A 16,463-nucleotide genomic window follows, 5' to 3' on the forward strand; every position below is an offset into this window, starting at 1 on the left:
TTCTATTGCCTAAGTTCGTTTTAGATGGATTGCTTAGTTATCTCTAGTTCTAGATCATATAGGGTGCATGCATCTAATCCTAGGCTCTCTAGATTTAACATGACAAACAAAATCATATTATGACATGAATCTAGAGATAGAAAACCCATACACGTGATTTAAATGTTCCCATAACAATTCCAATCCACAGAAGATGTCGAAGATGTTGTAAAACTCGTTTATCTAATAATCTTACAATTGATTTCTCCTTTCACAGGCCTTGACACAAGAAAAGGGTAAATTTATCTCTCTCTCTCTCTCTCTCTCTCTCTCTCTCTCAAGTGGCTAGAGTTTCTCTCTAGAAAAACTCTATTTAAAATACAATAGGTAAAAGTCTGAAGCCCTAACCCTTAAAGAAGTGTTTATAGGTTTTCCTGTAAACTTAAGTGACTTGAGCTTAAATTAGACTTGGTTCACTTAATCTAACCCACTTGGATTTAGAGGGCTCCAATTAATTAATTAGTTCAATTCAAAAAGTCCATTCATAAGATCTAGTACAACCTTGTTTTTTTACCAAAACACTTTTATGCATACTTATAAACTATAAACCCAAAATCCTTTAAATAAACTTGTCACCATGAAATAGGAACTTGAGTGAGGACCACTAGGACTCATAGGAAAATATTTGCTCTCTCATAATTCAATTATGAAGTTGACTCAACACTCTACTAAAGAGAGTTGACTACACTTCAATATCCTATGTAATTATAACGAGGCAAAGCACGGATCTAAGACTTACTATCCATTTCATGCAAATTCCCCATGAATTAGTATTCATAATCTAATGAGTTATTACTATCAACCTTTTAAGGTTACCTTGCCAATTCTTGAATTACAAATCCTCTTATTATGTAATCAATTGGCATACTCTAACTTTCAAAGAACATACATCAAATTCCACTAACCAAATTAATATGACCATAGTCATCCTAATCACATGTCCTTATGATCACCCAAAGGGACACATTATGTCAATCCTATAAGATATTACGATGCTTCTATTGAGAATATTTATTGTCACCAACCTCCATTAATAGTGATCTAATCTGTGGGGAATATGTGACCACCTTAAGATCTCACCCATAGAGCAAAGTCTTCTACTGATTTTAGTATAGACTCAATATCCTCTCAATGTTGAGAATCCATGCAATATAATAAATAGGTAAATTGTGACTAACCGATAACCAATATGATAATTCACTATAGGTCTTATTTAATGTATAATCACACACACTAATGCACTTACCATGGGAAAACCATCATGATGTTAAGTACTTCCTGGAACCAAATATAACATTAGAATACTAAGGACTTGTACTATATATGAACTCTAACTCAATTCAGATAGAGATCATAGTAGGTTGTTTGGTATGGAAAACATTGTGACCTTTTATTTTTTTAATATGATTTACATGATAAAAGAAGAATGTTGAGCAGATAGGATGTATTTTCCCCAATCCTTTCTTTGTACTTGGAAATATTTGGGTTAAATCTACTTCAGATATTAAGATTTTTTTGGAGTTATCATTGTCATATGAAAAGATTAACAGAGTTTGTAGTTATCATTATAGTTTGAAGTTCGGAGATGCTCTTTCACATCTTATATTAGTGCTTTTTGTCTTGATCTCTAGTAAATGAGTGTATATATTTGTGTGAATTGCTAGTATGAAGCTGCAGTTATTGTACTAGACATATGAATAGGCTGCAAACAAAACGATGCGAACCCGCTATTCTTATTTTTATAGCATATATATTCTGGACTCTGTTCAACTTATTTTGCATTGGTATGTCCAATGCCACGGTGATGAGTAATTAACAACAACTGACCACAATCTTTTTCATAGCAAAAGAGACAATAAGAGTCATACTCTGGTTTGATTTGCTCTCATCCATATTGCTTTAGGCTCTGGGTATGATTTCGATTGGCAGTCCTTCAGTTGGTTCTGGCATTGGATTCCTGCTGAAAAAGTTGTCATTGTGACATAACTTCCACTTGAACCTGGTAACCAGATGATGGATGGCAACAAGGGTTTCAATCCTTGCAAACTCACTTCCTGGACATACCCGAGCGCCCCCTCCAAATGGAATGAAGCAGTAGGGTGGAATTGATGCTTGGTTTTCAAATCTTGTTGGATCAAACTTTGTTGGCTCTGTGAATATGTTTTCATCCATGTGGGTCATGGTTGAAACCCAGAGTATCTGTCAAAGGAAAGGTCATCAGTACTAGTATTTATGAGAGCTCGGCTTAAGATGCTCTTATATTCACTAACCTTCCACCCTAGGGATGGTGTATCCGCCGAACTTGATATCTTTCATTGCAGTCCTGAAGGTAGAAAGAACAGGAGGATACAACCTCAGAGTTTCCAATGCTACTCTCCATGTGTACTTCATCTTTGCTAGATCTTCCCATGTTAGGAACTCACCCGGGGCCTTGCCTTTTGCTATCTCCTCTTGTTCTGAGATCACAGAAACAAACAAGCATCCTACCATCAGTCCCTTCCTAATCATGACGGGAATAGGCCATGTAGTGTAGAAAGAAAATGGATTCTCGGAAGTACTATATCTCATACTAGATAAAGGAAAAAATTTCCGTATACATATATATATATATATATATATATATATATATATATATAGAAACTTTTTTTAACCTTGTAAATGCGTTTTAAAGTTGTAAGGGCTGAAAATGGAAAAATATGTACATAGTTAAAAGCGGGTGACATAAAATAAATTGTTCATACCTTGAAGAACAGCTGCATAGATATGGGGATCATTAGCCAGAAGCCGCACCATGAAAGTAATCAAAATAGCTGAAGTGTCATGCCCGGCAACCATGACAAGCATGACATTGTGCACAATCTCATCCTCGGATAACACTTGTTGATTGTTTTCATCACGGATACTGAGCAAGCGGGTGATGAGATCTTGGTTTGGTGAAGCTCCCCTCTCAAGTTCCTGCCTCTTCTCGTGTATAAGTTCCTTTATCTTGGTTTGAACCTCTGAACTAGCCTGCAGGCTGTGGTTGTACCGTGTGAAAGGCAAATTGAACGGGACTGACCAGATACCTGCTATCATCTGCTGGAATCTGCTCACAAGTTCCTCCCTTCGGGTTCCTTGCTCTAGCCCAAATAGGAGGCCGCAAATAATGTCAAACGTGAGGCCCTTCATCAAGGGCAACACCTGCAGAAATACCAGGGAGGTTCTGTCATGTATTCCATAGAAAAATCTATACGTAAAGATTCAGGTTTCCCATAAGTTGTACTTACAGTGACCCTTTGCTTGCCTTCCCAATTCAACTGAAGGTGATTCCTGACCTCTGCATCCATCCTTCCCACATACTGCTTCAGGGATTCTGGTTTCAAGAATGACACTAGAGCACCCCTGACACGCTTATGATCTTCTCCCATGAGCTCCAGCAAGTTCCGGTCACCCAGTATCATCTGATTGGACTTTGCTTGCTGGTTACTAACAGTGTTGGCGTCACTGCCAAATATGAGCTTGTGTGCAGCCGGCCCAAAGATAAAAACAGCTGGTTTGCCAAAGAGGCTGAGCTTTGAAACCGGACCATACTTTCTTACCCTCTCTTGAAGCCACTGTTCAGCAGTGTTGGCTCTCATTGCCCGCAGAAGGCTGATGCTTTGGCCTATTATGGGCAGTCCTAGGGAACCTGGAGGGACCCTTTTTGCTGAACTCCTCCTCCTAACCAGGAGAAGCAAGATGGGCAAGAGGAACAAGAAAAAGGTGAAGAGGGTAGTCATGGCTGAAGAGGGTAGCTATGCTTTAACTTTTGACTAGCCAAACTATAATTGAATGAATCAAAATCGTTACCATGATCCAACTTTTAAAACATTGTTCTATAATGCGTCTGTTTGACCATGCTAACTTAAACAAATCAGAAATCCATCCAATTTTAAAAAATGAAGACTCGATGACATCTCCTGAGGATTTTAATTTTTTTTATCTTTTTTTTTGTGGTTGATATGTGCTTGACCAGATGAATATGAAGGGAAAATGACACATGATACGTAAAAAGCTCTCATTGGTTCATTTGATGAATTTTTGAGCCAAAAATTGATATTACTTGGACTGACCTACTTTGTTGAACTTCATACAATTGACTGCGATATTGGACCTGAGGTTGCAACTGTTTACAGACGGTAGAAACAAGATCAAACTCGTTAATCGTGTTTCCATTCTTTTCTAGTGTTTGATTCCAGGGAAAGTAAGGCATGAAAGAACAAACTCATCTCTGGGCTCCTTGAGAGTTTTACACCATGGAAGTTCTGCAGATTGAAATTAAATTATACCATGGAAGTTCTGCATGGAAGTTTTACACTGATTGATTGGAGAGAGAAAAAAAGAAAAAAAAAAAGTTATAAAATTCTAATTGGTGCTATTCATGGAGGGACCCTTTTTGAAATGGGCTCCCTGGTGGGCCATGACTAGGAATGGGCAGGAGGAAAAAGAAAAAGGTGAAGAGAGACCCATGGTTGACAGAGGAGTGCAGGACAAGGGTTTGGGAGGGTGGACACTGGACACCCATTTGAAATAGCTGTCCAAAGAAAGAGACTGACACTCTATTGTTGGTCTTTGGGCTGGTATTTCAGCGGAACGTGCCCATGATTTGACTAATGCTATAACTTCAAACAAAATGACATCCCTGCTGATAAAATATCTTTCTCCCGGTATATAAAAAGTAAAGAAAACATGACTCATCTCCTGAAGAAATATTGTTCTCCATACCAGACATTTCACACAGAAATGGCAAACTTGTTTGTCATGTTTCCATTGTGTATCCATACCTTAATTTGCTTTACATGGCTTCATTTTTCACAGTAAAAGTGGCAAAAAATATCATCTGGACTACCCCTGTTGGATTGCATACATCACTAGAATGTCCTCAACCCACATGACGGGAACAACCAAACAGATGATTTATGGATAGATGTTTAAATCAGTTGGTAATCGTTTGCAACTTTGTTCCAACTGTTACATCAATAATAAAAGAATGAAGAAGATTTGATTCCATAGGTAGGCAGAGAAGACAAACTCGTTTACATAGTCTACCAAGACCTTCAAAGAGGCAGACCACTGATTGAATGTTCAGAATCAAGCCCTAGAAAAGGATGCTTAACATTTGCATATACTCCCAATGATCCAAGAGAGATTGGATCTATCAACCAGCCTCATTCAAGCATATTAGTGTATGGGTTTTCTCTAGCATTAGTCTAGAGACTGTCTTTAATTGATTCAGAAAAAACAATGAAGAGTGTTAGAGAACTGGTTTTTTCACCTACAAGTCATCTTCAATTTCATACACACAAGATGTAATTTTGGCATGTGGTAACATTTCAGTCAATCAAGAACATCGAAGTGTTCAATACAAGCATCTGGATTTGTGTGATCTTGTTACATTTTGTGTGAGACCTTTGTTGAAATAGATTCTCAATGCCATTACTCAGCCTTGGTTGGGATGTGGTTGCCACCGGTTGCAATCTTGTACAGATAAAATGTAGTCATGAGAGCACTGTAATCAAATGAGATGGCAAGTTTATTAGCTAGGAAAAGTTCATGTAACAGTTGGTTTAGCAGGAATCACAGAAGGAAACCATTACAATTTAATGACCAGAAACTTGATTAATAGTTGGAGGTAGATGCATACAGAAAATTCCCAAAGCTACCTTGTTCACCAAAGCAATAAGAGTAAAGAGAATAATTCCTTATTTTAATTTCAATGAAACTATCACTGATTCAACATTTTATACAATCTCTACACATCATGCAGTTCTCTTCTCCATATTAACATCTACTACAAACTACAATTTCCAAAGCGACTCCAAAACACAAATTTCAAATTTTATTTTCAGAACAGAAAACACCACCACGCAATTGAATCTCCCAGTTACGAGATAAAACTAACAGTTCCACAGCCAGCCTCTTCCCAAAAGCATAGTAAGTACATCAAAACTGATGCGAATGAGCCACTTAAGACATTCAAGAAAAAGAAGAAAAGAAACAAAGGAATCATGAGTTGAGAATAATTGGGTACTTAAAGCAAATTTAGATTATTTGGAATATGAGGAATTCTAAATGTATTCCCCTCTAATCTTGTACCTTCCACTTTCCCTGTTTTTCTTTTTCTAAGGTTTTGCTTGGTTCTTAGAAAATTTGAAGGAAAATGCAAAGGAAAGAAAATAGAAATAAAGAATAAAAGGAAAGAAAAAGTGAAGGAAATTAAAAAATAGGTTTAGAGTCAATAAATTATTTTCATATCCTTCTTCAAACTTATTTCACTTATTTTCCTCTATTATATAAAGACTAAGCAATTTAAAAATATATAAATTTTTAACTAATTTTAATTATATTTGATTTTGTTTTGTATTTTCTATAGTGAAACCAAAACATTCTAAGAACCAAACATAGCCTAAAGAAAAAATTCAAAATAGCATACAAAACTACCACTTTACCCGCTTCTCAACCTTAAGCCACCCCATCCAAAAACCCTAAGGCTATGTTTAAGGGAAAGAAAACAAAAAGGAAAAAGATAAGGAAAAGTTGTGAAAATTTTCTCTTGTTTATTTGTCCATGGAAAAATTAAAGGAAAGAAAATTTAATCTAAGAGGAATGCACTTTCACTAAACTTTCCCCACATTTTTTCAAAACAAAGGGGAGGAAAATCTTTCAGCTTTTTTCCCCCTAATTTTTCTTACCCTTTTTAATAGTATTCAAACATGAGAGAATTGTTTTCCTTAACATTTTTTTCTTTTCCTTGGTACTTTATAGGAACCAAACATAGCCTAAATCTCCCTCCCCCTTCCTCTCCCACTCCCCAATTTTTTTTTTTCTTTTCCCTTTAAATTAGGCATGGGAATATGGGAAGAATGGGGGAAAGAAAATGAGGGGGGGAGGCAGAGGATGGATGAGAGGGAGGGAAAGATGGAGAAGGGAAAGGAAGGGTTTTCAGGTGGCATGGCTTAAGGTTGAATAAGAGGGTAAATGGGTAATTTCAATGCCCTTTTGGTTTTTAAAAAGAAAAGAATAGGTTGAGAAGGTAGCCAGAGGACGGAGGCTCTGGCCCAGCACTTTTTTCTTAACCTAGCTCAAGAGAAAGAGGTCACAGGAGTCTGAACAACTTCATTCCTTTAAAAAGATGAGGAGTGCATCTAGAACTTCTCTTAGACTGATAATTAGTAATAGTTAGTCATGCAAGTCATTAAATTTGGAAAAAAGTTGTAACACATTTCTCATTGAAAAAAGTTTCTTGGTTTCTAAACCTTTTTATTGTCTAACAATTTCCATTACAGTCCTTTTTTAGAATTTAGACAGTTACTTTCATGGAAATTCTTATTACAAGAAATTTCTAATTCTAAAAAGTTCTATTTTGTGTTTAGTTCATTATTTGAAATGTCTAGGAATCTTGGAAAGAATTAAGAGTCTTAAAAAGTTACTATTGATAAGGCTAATCAATGTAATATGATAACATTTAAATCTTTGCTTCCCTTAATGATGAGAATTCATTATTCTCCTGAAGAGACTCCTAAAAGACCTAGAGAGGACTCTTAAGGATTTTCCTGTCTCTTCCTCTCTGTCATCTCTCTTCTCTGTTTTTTTTCTTTTTTTTCCATTTTTAATTTTGCCATACTACTACAACTTTAATTCATCACTCTCCTCCTTAAATCCTGAAAGAGTGAAAACATAACTCACCTTACATAATTGAACAAAACCACCTTATGCTTGTCTTACATCAAAAAAGTCTATGTCATTTTCACATCCTAAACTTACCATCTTGGTATCAAGATGGTAATGACAACATGATGAGCATGGATGTGAAAACAATGATGCAGCACTCTCTAGGGAATGTCTCAATAAAGCTTCCCCAAAAGTCATGATGATGCAAGAGCCACAATTCTCGAGGGAAAGTGTAAAGCATGTCAAGTGGCTGCTTTAGAAGAGAATGAGAGAACAAGTTGAAAGCAATATTATAGGGATCATATCAGTATAGTAGATTCTCCTTCAACTGATAATGTTGAGAACTTACACTATAAACTACAATGCAATCCAGGCAGAGATCACATTGGTGTATAGATCCAATTTCACATAGCCATACAATACATACCAGAGATAGAGGTTGATGTCCAATTTCATGCTCTCCATATGCACCTTTGAATTATGTCATGACCTTCAATGTGACACATCGAATTCCTACTGATTTCCTATGATGCATTCACCACATGGTACTCATAGAACAATCCTCCATATAAGTGATTCTATGTGCCTTACGTCAACAAATGTGTCCTTTTCACCAATATATTGAATTTACCCCAGCATTCAAACAAATGGCTACAACCAACATAGGAAACACCCTTTGAAGACTCATGAAAGAAAAGATATATATACATATATATTTTCAGCAGGATAGTCTAGTAATTTTCTTATTGTTAGAATGTGTAAGGCCAGCAACCCATAGTTTTAGTTGGAGTCCCTTTTTTTAATATTTTATCAGGATGGGTCTTAATAGTTTGTTTTTCTATCAAGTTCTATATTTTCTTTAGCTATTAACTTGAGTAGGACAGGGAATTATATTCTTAACAGGAAATAGAATCTTAGGGTGCATTTGGAATGTCAGAATAAGTACGGGACAGGACATAGAGTGTGTTTTAGTTATCATGAGAATGAATTTTTTTAATCCTATTCACATTTCTAATTGTAGTGCGATCATTGTAATGAATGGAAAGTGGAATGGATTTCACATTCCCATTCCCTATTCCAAGGTTCCAAACGCACCCTTAATCTTCTTAGGGAAAAGGTTTCTATGAATCTATATAAACCCATCTAGTCTTTCAAATTTAACACTAGAATTTACAAAGTTTTTAGTGGTTAGCAAGCATAAGGTATGATTGTCTTCTCCTAAGGGACTTTAGGTCTGAATGCTTAGGAAGCTACGTGTGATTGTCAAGGATTTTCCCTGTTCTTAAGAAATTTTTACAATGTTGGAAATTTAAAGATCCAACAATAGGAAATACACCTATTTCAGGTGTCTACTTTCTAGTTCAAGATGCTTTGGGTTTCTCCAATGCCTATGTAACTTGGATGCCCACGAGATGCAAATGTCTACTTGCAGCAGACTTGAAGGATCACCTCCAAACAAGATGATACTATCTTGTAAGGTGTTACTCCTCTCCAGTCCTTTTTGGACCTGCTCCCCACAAAAAGAATGGATGTTAACATGAACACAACCACCCGACCCTATTTTTTCTCTAAAAGGTTGGTGTCAATGTAGATCCTACACTCCACATGAGTTGGTGCCCCTCCATGCAAAGATGATCCTATTGAGCTGTAAATAGAATAGGAGAATTTTTTTTCCTATTATGTTAGTTTCCTATTTCTGTAAATAGATAGGTTTATTAGTTTCCTATTTCTGTAAATAGATAGGTTTATGATTTAGAAATAAGTTAGTTTAGGAATAAGTTAGTTTCCTATTATGTCTCTTGTTTCCTATTTCTTCTCTTGTAATCTCCTATATAAACCATGTGTATAGTCAATCTAATAGATAGAACTTATTATTTTTCATCCCATATTTTGTGTCATGGTATCAGAGCTATAGGTTTTTAAGACCTGAGCATCATTCTGGCCTTCATCGCCATTTTTCTAGCCTTCATAGCTGGATTTTTTTTTTTTTTATTCACGTGTTCTTTTACCAGCCTTCATTGCTACTGGTTTTTCTTTATCGCAATCTGCCTTAATTCCCAAGAGATCAGATTTTTTTGGTAGATGTCGGAGGTTGCAGAGACGACTACTACAGCACAATTGGAGGAGATTGTTCGATCTCAACAATCCGGGGAATTGCAAAACATTCAAGCTGCATATAGGTTAGATGGAAAAAATTACCTTAAATGGTCTCAACTTGTTCGCACTGTGCTGAAAGGGAAATGGAAGATCAGCCATCTTATGGGTACAGGGCCAAAACTGGGAGATCCCCGTTTTGAAGCATGGGATGAAGAAGATTCTATGATTATAGTGTGGCTGTGGAATTCTATGACTCCTGAGATTAGCGACACATGTATGTTCTTGGCCACAGCTAAGGATATTTGGGACGCAATCCAACAGACGTATTCACAAGCTAGAGATGCGGCTCAAGTATATGAGGTTAAGGTGAAGACGATTGCTGCAAAACAGGGAAGTAAAACAGTTACTGAATATGCCAATCAATTGAAAGCTTTGTGGCAAGAACTTGATCATTATAGGGTGATAAAAACCAAATGTCCTGAGGATGCCGCTATTCTAAAGGATTTCATTGAACAAGATAGAGTCTATGATTTTCTTGTTGGGCTTAACCCAGAATTTGATCAAGTGAGAATCCAGATTCTTGGCAAACAGGAGGTTCCACGCGTTAATGAGGTGGTGGCATTGATTCGAGGCGAGGAAAGCCAAAGGAGTGTTATGCTTGAACCACAAACCTTGGATGGATCAACCATAGTTGCAAAAACAGAATATTCAGAACAAGGAGAGAATAATCTGCCTAAACACTTAGGTAGAGACAATCAGTGGAAGGAGAACAAGGACAATCTCTGGTGCACCTTTTGCAAGAAACCAAGGCACACAAAAGAGAAGTGTTGGAAGCTGAATGGTAAACCACCAAGTCGTGAATGGGGAAACCGTGGAGGGCAACAAAGGCCTCAAGCACACATGTCAGAGCAGCCCAAAACTGAGGAAAATTCAGCAACAGGCGGGTTCAATAGTGAAGAAATGGAGAAGCTGAGAAACTTGTTGGGATCCCTTGACAAACTTACTGGAACTTGTTCTTTGGCTCTTTCAGGTACACCTTCACTCTCTTTTTGCATAAATGCCTCACATAGAGTTTATGATGACTCTTGGATAATAGACTCTGGTGCCACAAACCATATGACCTCCAAATCTCAATTTTTCCATACCTATACCCCAAGCCCAAGTAACAAGAAAATTATAGTGGACAATGGCTCTTTAGCTGCCATTGCAGGTTTCGGAGACATATACAGCAGTCTCTACCCCAATGGATCCAAACCACAAGTTGGGAGAAGCTAAAGAGGAACCAATGGTGGATAAAAGAATGTACCAGAGGTTGGTTGGTAGACTCATATACCTTGCTCACACTCGACCAGACATCGCCTACTTGGTGAGCGTGATCAGTCAATTCATGCATGATCCAAGAGAACCTCATCTTCAAACTGCTTACAAGGTGCTACATTACTTGAAAAGCAACCCCGGGAAAGAAATTTTGTTCAAGAAGAACAATACTCTTGCTCTAGAAGCATACACCGATGCTGACTATGCAGGTTCCCTAGTGGATCGAAGATCAACTACAGGGTATTGTACTTTTCTTGGAGGTAATCTAGTAACATGGAGAAGTAAAAAGCAAAATGTGGTAGCAAGGTCGTCTGCAGAATCAGAGTTTAGGGTCATTGCTCAAGGGTTGTGTGAACTACTTTGGTTGAAGATTATTCTAGATGATTTGAGAATCAAGTGGGATGGTCCTATGAAGCTCTATTGTGACAACAAGTCAGCTATCAATATTGCTCATAACCCTATACAACACGATAGGACAAAACATATTGAGATTGATAGACATTTCATCAAAGAAAAATTGGAGGAAGGAGTAGTATGTATGTCCTATGTTCCATCTGAACATCAATTAGCTGATATTCTAACAAAAGGGCTGAACAGTTCAATGTTTCACGATCTTGTATTCAAGCTGGGAATGGAAGACATCTATTCCTCAGCTTGAGGGGGAGTGTTGAGCTGTAAATAGAATAGGAGAATTTTTTTTCCTGTAATGTTAATTTCCTATTTCTGTAAATAGATAGGTTTATTAGTTTTCTATTTCTGTAAATAGATAGTTTTATGATTTAGAAATAAGTTAGTTTAGGAATAAGTTAGTTTCCTATTATGTCTCTTGTTTCCTATTTCTTCTCTTGTAATCTCCTATATAAACCATGTGTATAGTCAATCTAATAGGTAGAACTTATTATTTTTCGTATCAGACCCTTCAAGTTCATTATGCTCCAGGGTCACTCCAACTGTTTGCACACATCCTCAAAGACATTATATTTGCAATGTGACACCTTGATGCTACCATGTCAAGTTGAAAGCAATACTCAGGAGGTCATATATAAATGCATCTTGAAAATGGGTTTATCCCACCCATCATCAAGAAACTGAGACCAGATAAGAATTTTGGTCTAGTGGATGTACCTAGAGGCTCATCAAGCTAAGATAAACCACAACATGCATTAGGCCTTTAACCAAATTGAGAATAGGGATCCATCGTGTTCAAGGGACATTTGTAACTGTCAGTGCAGTTAAGCCAAAGTCTTTGCCAGATTTTGGTGGTCTATCATTAGTTAAGTTATTTCCCACCAAAATAGTTGTCCTCTAGGCATCCTATGCAAAGAACTTATGGGTCTCATTTTGAGGAAGACATCTTTTCCATTGAAAAAAGAACTTTCAACCATCACCAAGAGCTGTTAATCCCATTTTCAGGAGTTCTCACCCAAGTGTCCCCAAGTGTTCCCAAGTGTCTTGTCACTAACTCGCTCCACTGCTGTCTCCTCTCAACCTGTTCTGCACTCTATCAGACCTCAATACTTCATCATTCATGTAAAATCTATGTAACTTACCTCCTATCTTACAAAGAATCCTCCATCAACAGCAAGGAATCTGAACTTTATTCAACCAAGAGGTTTTGAATGAAAAAACTGAACCACTCCAGTGTCTAATCATGAATGTTCAGAAAAAATATAGAAATATGATTCCAAAAACTCCAGTAGAAACAAAGTCCATTCAAACGTTTCTGATAATGAATATTTGATAAAGCCAAGTGTTGGCAAAAGGAGTTTTTTGGTATGAATTCGGGCGCTCATGGATACCCTAATCTCTCAACATGGCCAATTACGTTTTTGTACCAGTAGACCTTCTGTGCACGAAGTTTCTGTGTTATTACTCTTCAGGAATGTCATTAAAGCCACCTTCCCAACTACTAACCATAAAGACAACACATCCATACAGCTCCACATGCCCCCATTGATATGTGCACAGACCAAGAATCAATCACTCAAATAAGGAACTAACTAGCATATTAGCTTCCATAGAACAATTTTTAACTTCTCATTCTAGATACCTTTCTGGAAAATGTGTCTCTGAAGTCAAGCAGTTCAGATATTAAGATTTCATAAAATAAAAGGAACTTATACATTATGAACCACCTCTGCGAAGCTTGTGCCAATACCATACTGTAAGAAAAGAATCTAACTATTCTGACTTAATTTTACTGAAATATTGCAGCAGTTAGGTTATAGATGTCATAAAACATCCGTAAAAGAACCATAATTTATACAAAGGAAAATGACATACAATTACACAAGATATGCAACACGAATATTAATGTTTACCTAGCTGTAATATAGAACATGGCATGGAAGCAACATAAAGTTTTTGAAGAAAGAAAAATGTCCCAGATATGAATGGCAGGAGTACAGCAAAGGCATGATTTGCCATAGCTTACCTGATCCCAGCAACAATGCCAGCTGGCATTATCTTGGAGGTTTGCATATAGCGCTGACCCATGACCCATGTGAGTGCAGCAGCACAAACTGTTTCAAGGGCAGATGGATCAGTTCAGGTAACAACTTTTGTAAAAATTGAGAAGTTAAAATTACAAGGAGCTCAGCAGAAAAGGAAAAGAATGTTTAATTTCTAATCTATTTCATCTAGTAAGCTTCTGGTATCAATTAGCCAAAGTCCTGAATCCCCAACTCTCTGCCAATTCTAATTTTGGTCTAACAAAGTAATGAAAATCCTTCCTTTTTATGTGTTCCTTTTACTACCACCCTCAGGAGATAGTACGACTAAACTTTATGTGGAAAAGTCATTGAGTACATCTTGCAAGTAAGGAAGCAGTTATGTTTTTTAGAGCAGTACGCATCATCAAGGACTCTTTGACTAATTTGGTGTGCCCTTAACTCATGATGAGCATTTATTGGAAATCAATGAATTCTCCCACTTTTGCTAGACCTTGCTTCTCTTCACAAGCAAATTTGTAATGTCTGACCCAACCTCTAGCTACATTTGGCTTTGGATAAGTGAAGCTCATGCCATCCAAATTGTGTAAATCTACCTCCCTCTGAATCCCTACTAATGGCTTGGCAGCTCCTTCCAATATTAGAGAGCTTCACATCTTACCAAGCTAAACATGAACTGAGCTGATCAACCACACTTTCAAGTAGCCCAATCAATCAACTACAGTTTGCAACTTCAAACCAATAACTCTACATGATCTATGTAAGGGAGACCAATCCTTATCGGGAGCAAAAGGCATAGAGTCACCCATCACAAGTTTCCAGTACAGATGATCTATAGTCCTTTTGAAAAGAAAATGCTTGGAATTTTGCTTTTGAAGTGAAACACCAAAAGCGTAATTAGACTCATAGTACAGTCTGAAAAATCAGTTGGATTGTATAATTCAGTATTATGGCTATGGATGTCATCGTATCTGTTCATCCAGCTCCATATTCTGAAATGAATAGCTATCAGGCTCCTGCCTGGTGTACATTATCTGTCACTAAAAAAAGGGAAAAAAAAAAAAAAGAGAACAGAGCTTCGAAAATTTTGATATGGATGAATAGGAATATGAAATCTAGCGATTTCAATATTATTTGACCAGAATTATAAACTTGGCAGATGAAACTATCCTCCTCAGCATACGATAGAATTCACAAGTGATCCCCAATGACCAGGGGATGGATCTATAATCTGAAATTTTGATATTACCAAACCACAAGATTCAAGCTTCTGTTTCCTATGCAACTCACGACGAAGAAAACCCTTAGAAAAAGATAATTACAAAGGGGCCGAATTAGAATCACAACCAAACACAGACCCACCTCAGTTTTTCCCCAAAACTTCGAAAAAAAAACAACGTCAATTACCAAACTGATATTCATAGATTCCGTGTTTCCAACACTCAAAACTAAACCAAGACTCCAAAGAAGACAAAATTCCAAAGTTACCCAATAGAACCACAATCATAAACAGACCCACCTCACCTTTTTCCCCCCGAATTTTAACAAAACACCATATCTGAATCTAAATTTAACAAAAGTGCAAATTTCCAAAACTGTTCAAAAGAACTGAACAATACCCGTTTCAAGAATCAAGGCAAGGTATGAGTTCTTCTTCTTCTTGAAGGCTTTGAGACTCAAATAACCAGCAAGAATGAGCACAAATCCAGTGCCCAAGCCCCCACCTAGAGAAGCAAGGCTCCCCTTCTTGGCATACCCAACAATGCCCCCACCAACCAGGACCAATCCATAAGGGATTGTGAAGCAAAAATCGTGCATTCTGGCGAGATGGTTTTCTTGGGAAAATGAAATTTTTCACCGAAAATACAGTTCGGTCAAGAGAAAAACGATCTGTTATTTCTTCCACCACCTTGTGGGATATTCTTCATGTCTACTGTGGAGAAAAGTGGCGCGTGGAGTTCGTGTGGTCAACCAACTCCTAGTTTTTGTTTTGTGGACGGATTTGCCCTCATTAAATTTTAACTTGCCGAAGGTGCCCTTAGGCCTTTTCCTTCCCACATGGGCAGCTTTCTAAAATCTTCCAATAAGTGAGGGTAAAAGTGTAACGTAAGAACAATAAATGCCCCAACAATTCTTTTCACCCCACCCTTTTTCTATTAAATAAAATATAAATATAAAAGGACAAAACCGTAATTCTACCTCTCATTCCTCCCTTTCTTCCTTCATTTCCCTCTTCCACTTCTCATCGCTAAAATTTCCCCTTTTTATCCGAAAATTCTAAACTTAAGGGGGAAAACAAATTTCTAATATTTCTAAGAAATTAGAAGACAATCGAAAAATAAAGTTGGAGAGATGACTTCAATACCTCAAGAAACTCTTCAAGTCTTCTCTTTAATCTTCACATCCAAGTCTAAATATTATAAAAATCTTCAAATTCAAATGCAAAGATTTGAATATTGAAAAAAAATTTGAGAGTTCAAAGTTCGTTAAGAACATATTCAGAGTTATCCAAAAATTAAACCTCAAATGTTTTTTATTCGAAGTTAATCACTTAAGCCTCATATTCAGAATATAGATTGTAATCTATTCTTCAAATTAGTAAATAAAATCGATTTAGCTACTAATTTTTCTTTTAAAGAGATTTGTGTGTACAAATTTCTTACACCCCACTAGGATAAGCTTTATTTCTCATTTCTTCTTTACGAATCAAAGATCTTTAAATGGAATCTAAGAAAAGGTTTAGCCTCATGACTTAAAAGTAAAGTAAAAGCAACTTCCCAACGACAAACGTAAATTACTTCACCTAATCAATCAAGTTACAAATCATGAAGTAGTCTTTTCCAAGAATCTAATCACCTCATTAGCTTTGTC

At 36.8% G+C, this 16,463-nt stretch overlaps 2 protein-coding genes across 2 annotated transcripts; both read right to left on the reverse strand.

Annotated features, from left to right (window-relative positions):
* Window positions 1-1,667: 1,667 nt before the first annotated feature.
* LOC100255495 (taxadiene 5-alpha hydroxylase) lies at window positions 1,668-5,099 on the reverse strand. Its single transcript, XM_010646132.3, has 4 exons — window positions 3,306-5,099; window positions 2,781-3,219; window positions 2,310-2,495; window positions 1,668-2,238 (listed from the first exon to the last, which is right to left on the reverse strand). Exons 1-4 carry the CDS (start codon window positions 3,795-3,797, stop codon window positions 2,204-2,206), a joined length of 1,152 nt encoding a protein of 383 aa, XP_010644434.1. The 5' UTR covers window positions 3,798-5,099; the 3' UTR covers window positions 1,668-2,203.
* A 145-nt stretch (window positions 5,100-5,244) lies between these two features.
* Window positions 5,245-15,567, reverse strand: LOC100245239 (protein FATTY ACID EXPORT 5). The gene is made up of 3 exons (XM_002280813.4): window positions 15,212-15,567; window positions 13,577-13,664; window positions 5,245-5,566 (listed from the first exon to the last, which is right to left on the reverse strand). Exons 1-3 carry the CDS (start codon window positions 15,408-15,410, stop codon window positions 5,494-5,496), a joined length of 360 nt encoding a protein of 119 aa, XP_002280849.1. The 5' UTR covers window positions 15,411-15,567; the 3' UTR covers window positions 5,245-5,493.
* Between the last annotated feature and the right edge of the window lie 896 nt (window positions 15,568-16,463).

This window comes from Vitis vinifera, chromosome 19 (assembly GCF_030704535.1).
Source record: "Vitis vinifera cultivar Pinot Noir 40024 chromosome 19, ASM3070453v1".
NCBI classification, from domain to species: domain Eukaryota; kingdom Viridiplantae; phylum Streptophyta; class Magnoliopsida; order Vitales; family Vitaceae; genus Vitis; species Vitis vinifera.

Excerpts from the sequence above, each read along its gene's own strand:
- LOC100255495 (XM_010646132.3), bottom strand. The coding sequence starts at position 3,797 with ATGACTACCCTCTTCACCTTTTTCTTGTTCCTCTTGCCCATCTTGCTT. Across the intron at positions 3,220-3,305 it reads AAGGCAAGCAAAGGGTCACT|GTGTTGCCCTTGATGAAGGG; the intron begins GTAAGTACAACT and ends GTATTTCTGCAG. Across the intron at positions 2,239-2,309 it reads CACCATCCCTAGGGTGGAAG|ATACTCTGGGTTTCAACCAT; the intron begins GTTAGTGAATAT and ends TTCCTTTGACAG.
- LOC100245239 (XM_002280813.4), bottom strand. The coding sequence starts at position 15,410 with ATGCACGATTTTTGCTTCACAATCCCTTATGGATTGGTCCTGGTTGGT. Across the intron at positions 13,665-15,211 it reads TGCCTTGATTCTTGAAACGG|TTTGTGCTGCTGCACTCACA; the intron begins GTATTGTTCAGT and ends CCCTTGAAACAG. Across the intron at positions 5,567-13,576 it reads GGCATTGTTGCTGGGATCAG|TGCTCTCATGACTACATTTT; the intron begins GTAAGCTATGGC and ends ATTTGATTACAG.